This window comes from Pseudochaenichthys georgianus, chromosome 22 (assembly GCF_902827115.2).
Source record: "Pseudochaenichthys georgianus chromosome 22, fPseGeo1.2, whole genome shotgun sequence".
NCBI classification, from domain to species: Eukaryota; Metazoa; Chordata; class Actinopteri; order Perciformes; family Channichthyidae; genus Pseudochaenichthys; species Pseudochaenichthys georgianus.
In genome coordinates this window covers 18,844,079-18,862,886 of record NC_047524.1, presented here as the reverse complement: position 1 = coordinate 18,862,886, position 18,808 = coordinate 18,844,079, and the positions used below count along the sequence as shown (strand labels likewise).

The window sequence follows — 18,808 nt, the reverse complement described above, 5'->3', positions numbered from 1 at the left end:
ATCATTGATTAAATCTAAAATCCTTAGTTTCATAGTTTTTAACCCTTGACAATAATGTTCATACATTTAATGTAGTAGATGTCAATGTAACTTCCAATAAATAGGACCTACAACATATGTACAGTAAGTATTTTTTGAAAATTAAATTAACAAAAGCTGCTCAATGATACGAACAATTATTTGGTACATTTAAACCATAGAATACATAAAGATTGTAAACAAATTTTTGCATGGAATTCAAAGAAATAAAACGTTAAAAAAAGCCGTCCCGTGTTCACTCCGGAAGAGGATTAGGGCCAAGTGGATGTATGGATCTACGGAGCCCCTAACGGGACATTAAAAAAAAAACAGAAAGAGAAAAAAAAAAGTCAGGATAACGGCTTCTCTCAGAATCGCAGCACCAGCGCTCAAAGAGCTTTTACGCACCGCCGCCACTGTGTTTACCTTCATTGAACACCTATAAAGAGTGACCACAGGCTGTTTTAACCACACACACCAGGCCAGGCTCCAGGATGAAATGACTGAGGGGGCTGTTAAAAAATCAGGGGGCGACTTTTTTTTCACAACTGTCACGGCCTGGCTCTTGGCCAAAAACGTGAAACGGACGCGATGTAAGGAAATATATTTATTATTACCATTAAACTAAACAGAGCTACCACAATGGGATGTGTTAATCAGTAAGATCAGTAGTGTATGTGTGCGGGTGTGTGAAAATGGTGTAGTCGTGCAAAGTGTTGAATGCCAAACTAAGGTGAAGGGAAATAAAATCATAAGTCAGGTATGCTCTCCAAAACAAATCCTCCAACAGAGAGAGCAAGCAAGTCTCTGGCTCGGGCCTTTCACTCCTCATGGCCGTACCGACAGCCAGGTGCCCTCAATCAGTGCTGAACGTTAAAGGGACATACACACACACACATCAGTTATCAGTTGCACATTTCCAATTACAGAAGCCGGTTTGTGTGAAGGCTTTGTCTGCATTAGCACTACACCCTATGTTAAACTTTCTACATGCAAAGCAAAATGCAGCATCAGCCACAACTGAATATTCCAGCCACTTTCTTCCATTAAACCTATTCTTGGTAAAGGTGCGTTTTGTCCATTAATTATTCGGACAGGGTAGGACTGCCGGATAACCTGGGTTGGCCCCTCTGTCCCAAGATCGTCAGGCGCAGTGGCATTAAAAGGTGGAGCTGGAGGCGACTGTTGACCCATTCGTGCTTATTGTGGAACAAGATGCTCTGGGCTGAAGTCGAATAGTCCATTTAGCTTAGGAACCTTCCTAAAGGAGTGAAATGACCCGGAAGTCCCTCAGTGGCAGCCATGATAAGTGCCGTTCGAATACTCTAGAATGATGAGAATGATAGGAAAGGAGGTTTCAAACTTCCTGTATAACCTCCTTTAGCTTAGGAACCACTGGACTTCCCTAACCGGCAGGAGAAGCGAAAATGCTGCCCCACAATGCCTTGCAGCCGCAGCATTTGCCGTCACTCAACAGTCGGCCGTTCACGGAAAAAAACGATTATGACGGAGAAATTATATCATGAAAGTTACGGTGCTTATTAAGCTTTTTAAAACATAGGTGGTAAATTGCCAAAGTGCTTTGTTTTGAACGTTCATCAGTATTATAATCAAAGAGAGAAATATGAACCTTAGTTTTTACTGAAATGATCAAATAAAGTCAACATTTCAGTCTTCACTGAGCTGTGTGGGGTTTGTTCAACTTTTAAAAGATGTTTGAATGGTGATATACACAGTGATAGATGTTAAGGACTAACGTTTATAATAAATACATCTGTATTGATTTTAAGATCTTTAGTTCATACAATCATACGTATTGGGATCATTTGTATTAATGTGGACCGGAGGGAGAGGGTGACGAGCAGTTTCACTTTCCTTTTTTATTTCAATTCCAACTTTGGTCCTGAAGAATATGTTTCTCTGTTGTCCACGTTCATAAAGCAAAGCAGCAGCATCAGAGCATGGTGCAGAGTCTCTAGATGAGTTTACAGTAGTCCCTCGTTCTTATTAAACATCCATGTTGTCGTCCGCTGTATAGAAAATTGTGGTTTCCATAGTTTCCCCACAGCAGCAGACGCACACAATGACGTCCGCTGGCGCATCATAAACACGTCGGATAGTGAAAGTGCATTCGGATTCTCTAAAGTACCGCAGTCTCTTCTCCTAAGTCCTTTAAAATTCTCTTATCCACTATCCCTTAACCCCATGACGTTTCACTCAGAGGTCAAGGAATAGACGATAGGGTTAGAACTTAGGAGCTGATTTTTAAACTATCCGACTGCAGCCCTGGCCTCCGCCGCAACACATCCTCACTCCCAGATCGGCCTATGTTGACGTTATGTCAAGTCCCCTGCCGGCTTTTTCCAACGCAAGGGGGGGGGCCTTAGCGTCCATTTTCAACGCAAGGGGGGGGGCCTTAGCGTCCATTTTCAACGCAAGGGGGGGGGGGCCTTAGCGTCCATTTTCAGCTTTCCGGGATGTCCATGTGCTTCTATGGACGCTCATGGAAGCACGGCATTTGTTTGTGTCAACTGCCCTTAAAGGCAATGAAGACACTACACTACCCAGAATCCCCAGCTATCGTTTGGACTACACCATGTGCTCTGTTTGACAAACCCCGTGATAGTCCTCAAGCTCTGTGATTGGAGAGTGTGCTCCGAGGGTTACCGAGCCTCGAACAGCACTTGAAATGGGATGGAACCACGGCAGACTGTTCAAAACTGGATTTGAACGAGTCCACCGCGTCGTCGTCGTCCCCCCTCCCCCACCCCGTCCCCAGAACTACACATGCTGGCTATTCTGTTTCGCAACATGTTCTCTATGGCACGTCTCTACTGGGAGTTGTAGTTTTAAAAGACGTTTTCGTATTTCCCATAATAAGAAGTTGCCAGTATTAAACTGTGTACATCCCTGGAGGTTTAGGGGACAGGAAACACTCACATTTAAAACATATAATTAAGAAATGGGTGAAAATTGCTGGTGCCCATAATGGTCAGTATTAATATATATACCCACACGCCAGCTAAGGTCAGAAGAGCTTTATTTAACAGCTGGACTTATGTTTGTGACCCCTCCTGTTGTTAATTGATAACATTACATTACATTACATTAATTGATAAGCCTGAAACATGCACTTGTCAAGGTTCATAGGCACATTTTGCAAATATGGCAGTAGCCATCGATCAGCTTAAGATAAGATATACTTTATTGATCCCAAGTTGGAACATTTGCGTTACATCAGCATGTGTAACAGTTAAATCTGCAGTGGTGTTTATTTGAAAATCATTTAGTATAATCACACAAATTCTGTGTTTTATATTTAACAATTCTGTGTTCTTTATTTATTGATTGTTCAATACCTGACAAGGCCGGAGATGAAATATCTGCATACATCTTATAAGAGCATAATACATTATGTATAATATCAGTTAAAATAAGTGCTTCAACATAGTTCACATTGCTGGAGGTATGCACACATATTGATAGATGTCTTGTAATGCACTATTGAGGAACCTGCGACCCAAGTTTTTCATTCAGTGCAGAACTACACCACAGTTGTGTAGGCCTATATGATACGTCAATAAACCTTAGAAAATCTTGAAATCTTGAACGGGATGTGCAAAATAGTCATTATATACAGTCTTTAATTAACTATTAGTAGAGAATAACGAGTAATGAATATACTTTATAGGGATCCTATTAATATCTAATAATAAAAATAATGAAATTCAATAACATGCTTTAACCACCAGGTGTCTCTTTATATCATCTGTGCACCTTTATGGTGTAAATACAGCCTATCTACCAATTGGATCAAATATAAAAGTGAGCCGAATTAGTGTTGATACGGCAAAGAGACGTATTGTGTGAAAAGAAATGTAAGATGTTGTTTAATGGCTGATATATTTATGATCCACGTCACGTTTTCAGTTCCTCATGTTTGTCTTCTCATCAGGGCTCTATAAATACAGAACTACGGCAGATATGTAATATTTAATGCAGCCGAACCGTGTATTACAATGCCGTTATGTGATGACTTTCAAAGAGAAAAGCAAGCACACTCGGAATAAGGTATTATTTTATTTTCTTTAAACGTTTTCGGTCTGTTTCCGGTATTTGTTAATGACGATGTGCTGTGAGATGTGAGACTGGAATTGCACAGGGGGAAATAACGTATCTTTAGATGCGGATTTTGTTAACTAATATGTTTGCGCTGTGGACCAACACTATACATTGACGGGGAAGGGGGTAGCAATAAAGATAACACCATTAAACAGTTACACAACATAACAGAAATAATATCGATAGCAGCGTCCCTAGCAACCACCTTGGTAACAATGAAAACGTTGGACGCAATTTCCTGAAGTAATCTTCGTAATAACTAGCAAACTAAAGATCATGGACATCCACTGCACACATAATCTGAAATAACAACTCATATTTCTCGCATCAAATGACATCAAAACGCATTTTAATGGCCAAACTAACTTTAAAATAGGCATTTTACACCCAGAATAAAACGAAGTTCGGCCATGTTTTCTTTTTCTGCAGGGAGAAATGATAGCTGGGGATTCTGGGTAGTGTAGTGTCTTCTGCCATCATTTACTCCGAAAAAAGATTTGTTTCTCCGAATCGAAGGGGAAAAATACAAAAGCATTGCACACAATTTAAACCAATCAATGTTGTGTAATTAACAAGGATAATCTGGTGTTTTTTAGTCGATGAGTAGTGCAGATATCACTGTAAAATCAATCGTCAGTAAGGGGAATATTTACTTCCGGGTGTACAATTCTCCGCTATCCAATGAGAATGGACGCTCACATTGCCTTTAAGGGCAGTCGACACAAATGAATGCCGTGCTTCCATGAGCGTCCATAGAAGCACATGGACATCCCGGAAAGCTGAAAATGGACGCTAAGGCCCCCCCCCTTGCGTTGAAAATGGACGCTAAGGCCCCCCCCCTTGCGTTGAAAATGGACGCTAAGGCCCCCCCCCTTGCGTTGGAAAAAGCCGGCAGGGGACTTGACATAACGTCAACATAGGCCGACCTGGGAGTGAGGATGTGTTGGCCGCCGGGACATCTTCTCTGGCTGGTGGAGTTAACTCGCTCTGAACTAAATCCCTCTCTGGAAGCTCAGCCTCCACAATATCTTTGCTGCTGCCAGAACTACCAGCCTTCTTGTTGGAAAACCACTTTCGGATATCCATCCTGACCTAAACGTGTCTTCTCTTTCTTCCTTTCCTTCTCACTGCTCTATAATCTCTTTGCTTCTTTATTCCGGATTTACCCCTCTCATTCTGTTCTTTTCCTCTGATCTTTAATTACAGATAGTACATTATTAGATGGCTACACTTTGGTTAATAGACTAACTTTGATTTCCTCAATTCATAAATTGACAGGCTCTGTAATTATACCATAACCTTTTCTCCTCTATCCCCTAACTCGTCTTCCTATACAGATTGACATACTTAATTACTATCTACTCTAGTCATGTCAGGATTAAAGAACAATGAATCATTAATCATCATTAAATGGTTGATTTTTTATTTTCAGAATTGAATGTTCAAACCAAGACCTACAACCTGGCATTTCATAATAAAGTGACTAATATATAAACCAAATGTAATATTGGATAAAATACTACACCAAATGGACAGACACAGATTAAAAGCAAAGCCCCCTGCACTCAAAAAACTGACTTTTTGGTGTAGTAAAATATATTTAATTAACTGTCGTACTTTTTACATGGTAATATCAAGATTCACAAATAACTAGAATTTCTTAAGTAACATTTTAAATGTATACACCTTTTATTCATGTAATACATTTACAGTGTGGGAGGAGTAAGTTTTATTATATATTTACTCATACTATTTAAATGATTTATAATCACTGCTCATAAACCTTAAAATACTAAATAAATGTTAATCTAAAACCATAGTAGCCGTTTGAATCGGCGCATGCGTCTTGACAAGACAAGATACCCGCGTTTTTGGACGACGGTTCAGTTGGGTTTGCAGTTGCACATTTGAAGGCTGTCGGAGGAGCTGCATAGCTGGAAAAAGAAGTGTTGGTAAGTTATTGTCTCTCTGTTTAAGACTTATGATAATATATGTGTCTTTGTGCATAATAGCCGGATTCTTGTTTGCTTGAACCATGTTAACGTTTCTGTGCATTAGTTCACAAAGTTGAGAGATTATGTTTTAGATATGTTACGTGCTGTTAGCTAGCTAACCTTAACTGTAATTTACCAGATAATTAAAAAAAAAAACACTCACATGCATCTAAAGAAGGTTCCACGTTTTATTTCACGTCTATAAAACTAAGGGCATAGCAGTTGGAATAGCATTGTCAAAAGCAGAGGAGAGGAAAAGTAATGTTAGCTGAGTTAGCGTTAGCCGCAGTTTTCCAAAATTAGCTTTGTCATCCTGTCAGGTTATGGTTACAATGGATTTTTTTTAAACATTAAAAAAAATATGTACAGAAACAAAAGAGGTTACAGTGCTTGCATTATGTCAAATACACCAATCTATTGTGTTGTACAGATATATTAGCTACTGAAATTAGCATGCTAACTGACTAGCCCTGGCATCAGCCGAGGCGCCAGGATTTCAATTGTGGGTGGGCCAATAGATGTTTCTTGTTAACAAAAATGTAATAAAAATAAATGCCTGCATATCATTGTAGGCAACTGTGTAATGCATATTTCCTATAGTAAAGACACTTTTTCAAAACCCTTCTCTTTTAAACATTTTCACTTATGAGAAGCTTAAATATTATGTAAATGATTAAGCGGCACGCCGCAATGAGTGCAAATAAATGTTATACTGCATGTTATTTAGTTTTGGTTCACAATACATTGATACGTTTAGAAACAAAGAGCATACAACGGCAGAATACGGAATAATGAGCGAACACCTGATGTGTGTCTGTGTGGTTAGACCGCAGCGTGCTGTCCTTTGTGAGCGGCCGTGCGTAAAAGGCACTGGTTCTCTGACGCGGCACTTTTCAGAGGCTGCAGATTTATCATTAGGCTACTTCCTTCTGATACTGCAGAGATTTCATGAGCTGAAGGTACGTTTTAAGTGAACGACGGGAGCCGGCTCTCGCCCGCGAACGAGCCGTTTTTTATTTATTTTTGCGGAGGGATCTAGATCGGCATGAAGGCACATTATGCGATGTGCAATGTGCACATTATCCCGCTTATTACACATGGCCACATTCTCAACAAAGTAACGACATGACTCCCAATATTAATTGAAATGCTTGTATGGATTTAGAAAATGATTTTATTGATTTAAAAAAGAGTTTTATGTATTGATTTAAATTGACATGCATCCGCTAAGAAAAGTAGTCCGTTGTTACTGTTTGAACTAACGTAGCAACGGCAGGAACTGCTTCGATAGTGTTTTTGAGGAGCTTTTTGATTACAGATTTGAAAACATCGTTGCTTGCTTTAAAAGTAGCACAATTCATGATGTCAAACCTTGGGAAGTATCTAGATATCCCTGCCCTAATGCCAAAGTAACTGGCAACTGAATATGTGTCGCCGTATCTATGATGTCTATGTCTGGACCGCTGCGTAAAAAGGAGGGTTTCTGCCCCATTACTTCTCTTCTTACTTCTATAAGAATAAAACCTCTTTTTCTCCCCCTCTTCTGACAGCCCTGCAGCTGACCTCAAAGCACACTCTCCTCTCCTGAAGGGGGGTGTGGTCAGCTGCAGCTCACAGAATCAGCCCCCTGCAAAAACAGCGCTGGAAAGAGCAAATAGAGCGAAATGAGGCATGGCTAAAATGCAGGATCTTTTTGGTATTTTGAAAAAAAAACTATATTTATATACTTTATATAGGTCGATACAGTAGCCCCCTTTTTTTTAAAATAGTTTTTATAGGTGTTGCTATCTGTTTTGTGTTTCTACAAGCAAGTCAATGCATTCATTGGGTGGTATCAGAGAGTTACACGGGTCTGTAAATGCAATGAAAACAATTGGCCACAGCAAATCATTTATATTAAACATGTAATTTTTCAGTACAAAGGATGTATTGAATAATTTAAGTGATATATGTGTACACATATATATCATTAGTCAAAACAGGGCTACATTTGATTTAATTAAAAGGTATAGGCCTAATATGTGGTCAACTGAAGAGCCGTTTGGGAGCCGAAGGAGACGGCTCTTCATGGTGAGCCGAGCCAAATGATACGGCTCACCAAGAAGAGCCGGAATTCCCATCACTAACTCATAAGCTTTGCTGATTTGGGCTGGAGAATGCCTGCCGCGTCACGGAGCGTCCACACTACAGCTTAAAAAAAAGCTTGGAGCTGGGCGTGTCTGAAGCTTGGGGATTTTATTCGAGCAACGCGACCAACAACCAATCACATGAATCTCCCGCCCCCGACATACAAAGCAAATGTTACATGCAACAGCGCTACCGCTGTTTTCTCGTTTCTGCCATCAATAAATGGACGAAGCGTACACGGACCAAGCAATCCCAAATGAAGCTAATTCACAGTAAACACACACACGGCTTAAAATATCTTATAATTATATTGTTGTTTTTTTTACAGTAAGTTAAAGTATTTTTTCTGCAGTTTCAGACCTGTGAGTTAGTGCATCACTAATTATAATCCAGTGATATAATACATATTACTGTCAAATGAGCCATTCTGCATAATGAGTACTTTTTACTTAAGTTTATTTTGATACTAATACTTTTTAAATTGTACTTAAGTAAGGTTGTGAATGCATGACTTTTACTTGTAACTAAATACTCTGTTATAAATATACACTGTGGTATTGCTACTTTTACTTCAGTAAAATATCCACCAATTGTTTAATTTTTTTTCTTCTAATGTTCAATCAAGTCTAATTAAGTGGACATGTTATATTCACGAAGTTCATCTGTCTTATTTACATATCTGTCTATCAACAGGAAGAATAGCAGTACAGCAGTGAGCCAGTGGAGTCTAATTGGAGTGATTGCTCAGGCAAGTAGAGTGATATATTATTACTGTTATTCTTCACTGCGTAATGTAATATAAAATTGTGGATAAATGTTTAAACCATTGTTTTAATATTACAAATTATGTCTGTTCATTTACAGAGTGGCCTTACTTTTAAGTGGAGCGGCTGGAGCCAGTTGAGGTCTAGGGAGGAAGACAGTTGACAGATTTCCAAGCTGGTCTCACCAGGGAGAACATGTAGGACTCTTTATATTATGAGATGGTCATGCAAACATTGCAACTTCACGACATCAAAACGTTTACAGCTCATAAAGCATTATAGATTGAATCATCTACACAGCGGTCAAGGCCGGTCAATACCATGCTTGTACTCAGATTGTCCTTGTTCATTTAAAAGTTGGAGTGCTCTTCACACACATTTGTCTAGATACCATACACAAACTGAGCAATTAGGGCAAATTCTTTCATTTTCATGTCTTGTATGTAATGCAAATAGTTTTCACACAGAGAGGCAATATTTTGAACACCTCAGCGCTCATCTGAAAAAGCACGAAACTGTTCATTGTGTTTTTAAAGATTGTGACTAGTACTAATCTATATTCAACTTTTGCTTCACATAAAAGTAGGAAACACAATCCTCACTGCCTTGAAGATTTTAAATGTAATATAATTCAGTCGTATGCAAGTCAGGCAACAGAAGACAGTAGTTGGTTGGTAGATGAAAGGGAAGTTACTCCTGGTGAAACGCTTGTCGAAGAGGGTGAAGATTTAGCTAAAGTCATTGTTCGTGAGCTTGGTTCCTTATTACTTAAATTAGACTGCATCTTCAATGTGCCTGGTAGATGTATAGATGACATTGTAGAGGAGCTTCAATTTATTACTTGTTCAGCATCCGCACCAGTTATCAAAAACATTGTCCATAACACGTTAAAAAACCATAACTGTTCTGTTGAAGAATTGGTGATCACAGATTTGGTAAATAACATTTGCCAGTTAAATCCTCTTAGTATAGCCTTCAATGCAAATGGTCCTCTTGGCACAGCATACCAGAGAAACAGGTACTTAAAAGAACATTTCTCTATTGTTGAACCATTGGAGTATATACTTGATGCGAGGGAGGGTAAGACATTCCAATACGTACCAATTTTGCAATCCTTGTCACAAATTCTGAAAGATAGTAACATCCAGGAGAAGGTGTTGAAGAGTGCAGGGCATTGTGGTTCTTCAGGTCAGTATACTGGTTTTCGTGATGGTTCCCACTTTAAAGAAAACACATTTCTATCTGGAGAGGAGTTAAGACTTTCACTTCTACTCTACTGTGATGATTTTGAGGTATGTAATCCTTTAGGAACCTCGCGCAAGAAGCACAAGGTAACAGGTGTCTATTGGGTTTTGGCTGATATTCCGTCTGTATTAAGGTCAACATTATCATCAATATACTTAGCTGTTTTGTGCAAGGCAGATGATGTTAAAAAATATGGCTATCCTCGAGTGCTCGAGCCATTACTAAGTGATCTGAAAAGCTTTGAAGAGGATGGTCTTTTTGTGCCCTGTTTAGGGAAAAACATAAAGGGAACTGTATTTTCTGTGATAGCTGATAACCTTGGTGCCCACTCAGTCGGGGGGTTTGTAGAAAGTTTCAGTGGGTCACACTATTGCAGATTTTGTGTCGGAGAGCGGTCCCAGATTCAGGAACTTGAAGTTAGGACAGGAGCATTCCCTTGTAGATCAAAACTGCAACACCAGTTGGATATTGAAGCAGCATTGGCTAGTAACACTCATAGCCACGGAGTTAAAAGGCATTGCGCAATTACTCAAAGATTGAATCATTTTCATGTGACAACAGGTTACCCACCTGATGTACTGCATGATTTACTCGAGGGTATTGTACCTGTAGAATTGGCATTGTGTTTAGATATCTTGATAAAGAAAAAGTATTTCTCACTTGAAGAGCTCAATAGAATCATCAAACAGTTCCCATATAAGTGGAAAGACAGGACAAATTGTCCGCAAGGTATACCACTAGCCTTTGCCTCCCGTAAAACCATTGGTGGTAATGCACACGAGAATTGGTGCTTACTGAGGCTTCTTCCACTTATGATTGGTCCCAAAGTACAGGAAGAGGAACAGGCATGGCAGTTGTTAATGACACTAAAAGAAGTTGTTGAGTTGGTTATGTCACCTACCCACACAGATGAAAGCATTGGTCACCTGGATAGCCTGATTGCTGAACATAGACATAGATTTAGCAGTGTTTTTCCACAAAGAAAATTGATTCTAAAACACCATTTTGTAGAGCATTACCCGCAGCTCATTAAAGAATTTGGCCCACTAGTGTCCTTATGGACGATGAGGTTTGAGGCTAAACACAGCTTCTTCAAGAAGATCGTGAGACAGACCAACTGCTTCCGTAACATTTTGAAGTCTATGGCAAGAAAATACCAGTCCATGATTGCATACCATCTCCATGGTTCAAATGTCAAGAAACCTGCTCTCTCGGTATCAAAGATATCAACAGTTCCATTTGAGGTTGTAAATGAAAACATACAAGACTTTCTATCACAGAAATGTCCAGAAGAGAGAGCTGTTCATTTGACAAACAAGGTAGAATATCAGGGCACCAGTTATGGTATTGGCATGATGTTGGTATATGGCTCCACTGGTGGGTTGCCCGACTTTGCTGAAATACTACAAATCATCATTGTTCGCGACAGCTTAGTGTTTGTAGTGAAGTTGCAATGTGCATGGTACTGCGAGCATTTGAGATGTTTCAAGTTAGAGTCCACAAGCACAGTCAAAGTAATTGAGCAGTCACAACTCACTGACATATACCCACTGGCTACCTATGCAGTGGAAGGCAATCGAATGCTTTCTCTGAAACACCACATCTGCTTGCGAAACTAGGTAAAGTATCACTTTTTATAAAGTGAAATACCTTGTCAGGACTTATTTTCTGTATTTATTACAGATTTAAGGTTGTTATTATAAAAACCCTAATTGTATATTATACCTTTTTCTGATCTCTCAAGCATGCATTAATCATTGCTTCTTTTGCGGATGTATATTAATTGCTTTTGTCTAATCAAATAATGTCTGTTCTTTGTTTACTCTTGCAGTTTTGCTTGGCCACGGCTGTGATGATGTCTACCTCAGCTCAACTACGTGTTATCATTGAAGAGACTCAAGTACACAAGTTAACCCTACCGGATGGAATCCCTAGCACTGTAGACAATCTTTTGGCAGCTGCACAGGATCATTTTCAACTCCAAGGGAGTTTTACTATTATGCACATGGACAAAGATTTTGATGACCAATTCTTCACTTTAATGTCAACGGATGTGATTAAGGACAAGGATACTATCAAACTAGTGAAAACGGATCCTATTATCCTCACATTCAGTCCGATCCAGGCTCCTGCTTCCTTGCCCGTGCCAAGCGATCTGTCTTTACCAGATGACATTTCCTTGGTTAGTTCATCTGACACCATCCTTTTAACACAGTCCGCACAGTATCGATCAGAACCATGGCCAACTAGTTTTGTGATACCCACCTTTTCATATAATGTCGAAATGCCCCTTCAAGTAGGCAAGATGGCTTATGAAAGTAATGGCTCACTTCTTCGGAATCCAAGCATGAACTCTGTCATCCTTGAGAAACTTGCTGAAGCAATATTCCACTACACTGCCTATCCAACTGGTCTTCAAATACTGGCAGTCGCAGAAGCTCTGTTAAAAAAGCATCCATGCCTAAGGGAGCCTGGAACCTCATTTGCAGGCATGTACGGATGGCAACAGCGTCTTAAATACAAGATGGCCAATTACCGTTCTAAAATGAGAAGATGTGATGTACCTTGTCCTGAGCTTGACATCAACTCCTTGAAAAGGAAATTACCCGGTGACAAAAATCCTGCAAAAAATGTCAAAAGACCAAAGAGAGCCGAGGTGAACTACCTTCCTCCACATCCAAGTGGGGAAACTAGCGACAGTCTGGAGATGGAGAGGGAGGAGCTTCTCAACGAGGTGAAGAAGAAAAACAACCACAAGGTGATTCAAGAAAAAATGACCAAAACGTTCTCTTATCGAAGGCTTGAGGTTGTGACTGGTAGTCCTGCTGCTGGTGACTTCAAAGAGAGATGGCCTGCTTTGTTTTGTGAAGCTGAGGTAGGTGAATCTATACATGCTCCATTGTACAGGAACACATTAAAAAAAGATAGATACACATGAACATTAATTAACTTGAAACACTTCTCTCAAAGTTACAATTCTATAAATAGCTTGTTCATTCCACCATTCATATCTGCACGATTTATAACACCCTATACATAATTGACCCTGCCTTAATTTTGTATCAGACTTATTGGCCCAGTTCCTCATGTTGTGCTTGTGATTACTTTGTCACTTCAGATAAAGGCGGAATTCGGGCGAATAACTACAATTTCGCTGGAGCAGAGCTTCATGTACAAACTCGACCACTACACACCAAAACTTATTGCCCTGATGAAGGCCAAGGGAGGAGTCCTCGGGACCAAGCTGAGGCCGTTCCTGCAAACACTGAGTCAGGTATGCTTGTTCAAAATTGTGCATGATCACATTTTTTTTTAAGGAAGACAGACCTCACTCACACACACATCACCCGATGCCCAATGCTTACACACACAGCACACATCCTCACACTCGGTTGTTCAAATGCCCCTGCATGGTCCATCTTTCCATGGCTCTTGCTCAGTTTGCTCAAATCACTCCTCCTCGCACATGTATGCTCTTGTTTTCTTCCTTGAAAGTTTATTGTGTATGAATATTAGTTCAGTATTGACACAATATTATTCTCTTCACAGAACCAAAGCATTGACATGAGGCGTGACTCTGTCATCCGCAGCCTCATACTATACCTTGGCGAAAAACAACAGGACCTTTTTGAAGATTGCCTGGTAAAGCATGATTATTATTTTTTTGATGACACTGTTGTAACATTTTAATGTTAAAACAGGAGGTCTTTAGAGGGAGATAGCAGCTCAACAGTTTATGTCATATAGAAGTGGTTTACATCATCTAAAAGCTGGGTCAAATTGTTCTAGTCACACATCTATTATAAACATAGTTTATTAATTTCAATTGTTTTCAGTGTATTACGGCTCAGAACATTGGTCCAAGTATTTGAGAGATGCTATCCTGCTCTATTATGTCCCATAACTTATAACTTGTTGCAGCAATTTTTGTGTTGATAGAATTTAATACACAGATTTGCTGCTAAATTTAAGCATATTAACCACTCGAGAATTGCCAAATATGGTCAAAAATGCCTTCAAAGTATCACATTAGGACATCAAGACATAGAATAATCTATGCTGTGATTTGGAATAAAAAAAATCTGAATTATTTTTAAATTTCTGCAAGAATTGCATTTTTCCGCGATTGGATGGTGAGCACTTCTGTCCTGGAAACTGCTCAGAAACCCCCTTTTTGTAAATAAACCTAGGAACGCCATACATCCTCTGAAAGCCCTCCATCTCTAGTTTATGGCTGTGACTATCCTAGAAGCCACAACAGCTCATTTTATACTGTGAAGTCAATCTTCAAAAAAAGTTTCACTCCAATGGAATGGCTCCTACATCATCACACATGAATATAATTGGGCTCATTGGATCCACATATCTAATTCATGCAATTCCAAGACCCCAGCATGCAAAAATATTAAAATACAACGTTTTAAGAAAGGCGAAAAAAACACATTTATACTGCATGCACAGAACTGCATGTTTTTCGTCCCAAACTGCCTGTGATCAGCATGAAGTGTCCATGTGTGTAAAGAGGAGACTCGTGGGTATCCAGTGAACACATTTTCATTCAGATATCTTAAGCCCAAAATGTTGCCTATCTTTGAAGCGTTATTTAGCCTCTTTGCTGACCAGCATGGCATGGTTGGACAAGGCACCAATGGATTCCTCAGATCCTAATTTCATATGATATCATCTTTACTCTAGCTTCAGAACTGAGCCCTCTAGAGCAGTGGTTCCCAAACGGTGTGCCGCGGCACACTGGTGTGCCGTGAGGCAAGTCCGGGTGTGCCGTGGGATTTTGTGACAACCATACGTTATTATTGCAATATACAACTACACAAAAATAATTATTTTTTAATTTACTATATCAGTACTTTGTAGGTTTATATGTACGTAATCTGCGCGACTTGCGCGTCCACATCTCCATGTGCAGTGCTGCATAAACATGGCTGAGTCAGCGATAACTCTTGAGGGGTGGAGGTATGCCCATTATTTTGAGTTCGTCCGAAGAATAGACAAGAATGTGACGGTGAGGTGCAAACTGTGTCCGGGCCAGAAGCTGTTATCCACTGCTGTAAACACCACGTCAAACCTCAACAAGCACCTGCAAAGAACACATGCTAAGGTGGAGCTACCGCACACGCTATTTGTTGTTTGTTTTTTCACAGTCTGTTCTTCTTCTCTGTCTTCCGGTTGTTGCCTGTTTTGAATGACGAATACACACTACCGCGGCCTGCTGGTAAGGAGAGTTATTGCCACTCACGCATGCGCAGTTCGTACGTGCTCGGCTGAAGTCTTTGCGGTGTCTGGTTCCAGTGCAACACATGGCCAACACGCCGACGCAACAGAGTGAGCAGAGATAGACTGCGCAAAATATACAGATAGCAGGAGACAGAGAACAGCCACGGTCAGATATCAGGAGACAGAGGACAGCCACGGTCAGATATCAGGAGACAGAGGACAGCCACGGTCAGATAGGAAAACATTCAGGATGGAAACTGAACTAAAGAGAACATTTGAAACGTTAGCAGTCTGCGTGATCTGCCTGCAGGGAGGGGCGGGCCGGCCCTGCGAGTAAAGTAACGAGTTACTTTATGTAGAGAGTAACGAAGTAGTGTAATATATTACTTTTTAAAAAAGTAATATGTAATATATTATTTTTTTTTAGTAACGACCCCATCTCTGCTGAAATGTTACATTTATAATTTGTAGTTCAGGACCATGGACAATGCAGCTTCCTTGCATTGACAGTTCTCTGTGCTGAATTTCCTTTGTCTCATGTTTAATGTTGTGACCTGTCTGGTTTAAATGAGTGGGTTGCTGCTTTGATGAAGCCTAATTTGATAACGTTTCAAATTAATTTCTGAAATATTTTGTTAATAAATATTTCATGAGTAATATAGTTGTCTTTGTCACATTTTATTTGGCATTAGTAAATAATTATGCACATAATACAGATATTTTACATGATACGAGTGATAACACGTTATAAGGGCTATTTTGCACAATAGGTGTGCCTTGAGATTTTTACTTGTCCTTTGGTGTGCCTTGGGCACAAAAAGTTTGGGAACCACTGCTCTAGAGCCTCTGAAAGACAGTACAATTGGCCGGCCCGGATTACGGCCCTAGGGTCTCAGAATTAATGATGGTCTTTAGCACATGTTTTCATTCTGCCCTGACAATGAAGTCACTTTGAATGATTCAAGCATTCTATGTTTCTCACTTCATTTTTCTTGTAAATTGTATGCAGGAGGACAGCCGCAGTGATGCAACTGAACACGTCCTGAAGATCCTGGTTGTCCATGGTGCCAATGAAGAGGATCCAGTTGATGCAGCCCTCCTGCTTGAAGGCAGAGAGATTATGCCAGGATGCGGCAGTACTGCCAAAGCATGCGCGCTCCTTATGGGGCTGATTTATGCGTTAAACTTGGCATACCCCCCAACACTGCGCTACACTTTTGAGGTGTTCCAGAAACTTTTTCTCGGACTGGATGGGATTAAGCTGACCCCAAAAGTGCAAGCTTTGAATGTGAACCTGCTTTCTTAAAGACATGGAAAAGCAGTCTATTCATATCAAGTATGTTCTTGCATGAGGCCCTTTGTATGTCGCTGCAAGACATGGAGGAAGTTACACATGTACATGTAAAGCAATTGTCAAGCTTCTTCACATGCAGACTTCTCAACTGATAAGAGTGATTGTGTTAAGTGTGACGCAACAGTTTCTAAGGACCTAGCTAATTTTCAGTTATTCCTCACCACCTGGGTTTTCTTGTTCTAAACACTTCAGCGTTTTCTCACCTGCCTCTGAGCTTTCATGGTTCTGGCTCTTGAGCTTTGTGAAAGCTGCTGCTTAGAGATTGTTTGCATGCAGTTATTATAATGTTAATATTGTCGGTTAATAGTGATTTAATTGTTGACAAAATAAAGTGTAATTGTATTGTATTTTAGTTGTGTGATTTGTGCTCAATGTATATTAAATGCATAGATTATTACATTTATTAGGTAACATTTTTCAAAAGTAAATGAGTAACAATTACATAATTAAAGTGAGTAATATAACTTCAAACAAATGAGTAATTCAACATTTTAAACAGAAAAAATATGATAAAATCTACTTATTTACTTCATAACAGTAACTATTACAGATATATAATATTTACTTAATAATTTGATAACAGTGATGTTCCTGTCCATGAAGAAAATAATTAGACTTTACTTAATTAGTTCAAATAAATATAACGTGTAACTTCAACATTATTAAGTAACATTTACTTAATATTTTCACCAATGTTACTTCTGGTGATAAGTACATTTGACTTGATACTGGAAAGTAAGTTCTACTTGATATTACAGCAGTAAAATATACTTAGAAAAAGTAAGTGCAAATACTTGCTAAGATTTAATCAAGTAAATCCTACAAGTTGTTTCTTTCAGTGTGGTTTGTCTCTAGAGTCTAACTGCCATGAGAAAAATCGGTACCACTTTACAATAAGACTACCCTTATAAAGGGTTTACGAATAGTTTGTAATTCATTTATTAATTAAGTTGTGAAAACTTTATAAATCATTAGTAAGCTTTTATAAGATTTGAGATAAACAGGGCAACTGTGACCGGTTACTTGCCAAATAGTGAGCCCACATTTATCTGTACTGCTAAGCTTTATTGGAAATGTTAGTAACTCATTAATAATGGGAATGTGTTTTACACTTTACAATAAGGCTCCCTTTTGGCAGTTATAAATGTTAGTAACTCATAAATAAATGGTCATAAAGAGATGTCAAGAAACATCAAGATGTGAGGGGTCTAAGGACAGAGGGTGTCGTATTGTCATACTGATATGCTGTACAAACTGTGAAGTCCACTGAGACAAATGTAACATTTGTGATATTGGGTTATATAAATACACATTGATTGATTGATTGTTGTTGTTGTTGTTGTGAGCTGCCGTTGGGGGGCAAATCAGCGATGTAAACGGTGACGTCATGACGCAGCAAGGGCAGCTCTGGGGCGCCAGTGGGCGGTGTGTACAGAGCGGGAGCTGAAAAGGGAAACCGGAGCTGAACCAGAAAAGCTCCCGCTCGGAGCTAGAAACTGAAAAGCGCTGGTGTGAAAGCCGCAGAAGTAAGCTAGCCAATATAAGGCTCTCAATTCCCAAATAGAGAGCCTGTGTTGACGTATGAAAACGGTTAGAACTGGTTTATAAATGGTTCTTAATGATTAATAAAGTGTTTACAACTTAATTAATAACCTAATTGTTTATGAAATCTTTATAAGGGTAGTCTTATTGTAAAGTGGTACCGAAAAATCGAATCAATGTTCCACAATCCGTCACGTCACTCATTGTACTCATTTATATCATATACAACATATTATTATTATTATTATTATAGTACAAATCTAATCTAAACTAATGTAATATTCAATTCCACACTTGACGATTGAGAACATAAATTCGTAATTTACCTCGTTTAAAGCTTTGTTGTTGCACTATGTCAATATTTATAATATATTTCGCGGGCAGGTAGCCTACATTGAATTACAAGTAGA

At 39.3% G+C, this 18,808-nt stretch overlaps 1 protein-coding gene across 1 annotated transcript; it reads left to right on the top strand.

Annotated features, from left to right (window-relative positions):
* The first annotated feature begins 9,177 nt into the window (after nt 1–9,177).
* On the top strand, nt 9,178–17,164 carry LOC139436074 (sterile alpha motif domain-containing protein 3-like). The gene is made up of 5 exons (XM_071207259.1): nt 9,178–9,222; nt 12,102–13,145; nt 13,389–13,544; nt 13,820–13,912; nt 16,512–17,164. Exons 2-5 carry the CDS (start codon nt 12,123–12,125, stop codon nt 16,806–16,808), a joined length of 1,569 nt encoding a protein of 522 aa, XP_071063360.1. The 5' UTR covers nt 9,178–9,222; nt 12,102–12,122; the 3' UTR covers nt 16,809–17,164.
* Nucleotides 17,165–18,808: the final 1,644 nt, after the last annotated feature.

Coding starts and splice junctions, on each gene's coding strand:
- LOC139436074 (XM_071207259.1), top strand. CDS start 12,123: ATGATGTCTACCTCAGCTCAACTACGTGTTATCATTGAAGAGACTCAA. Junction 13,146..13,388: donor CTTTGTTTTGTGAAGCTGAG/GTAGGTGAATCT, acceptor TTGTCACTTCAG/ATAAAGGCGGAATTCGGGCG. Junction 13,545..13,819: donor TCCTGCAAACACTGAGTCAG/GTATGCTTGTTC, acceptor TTCTCTTCACAG/AACCAAAGCATTGACATGAG.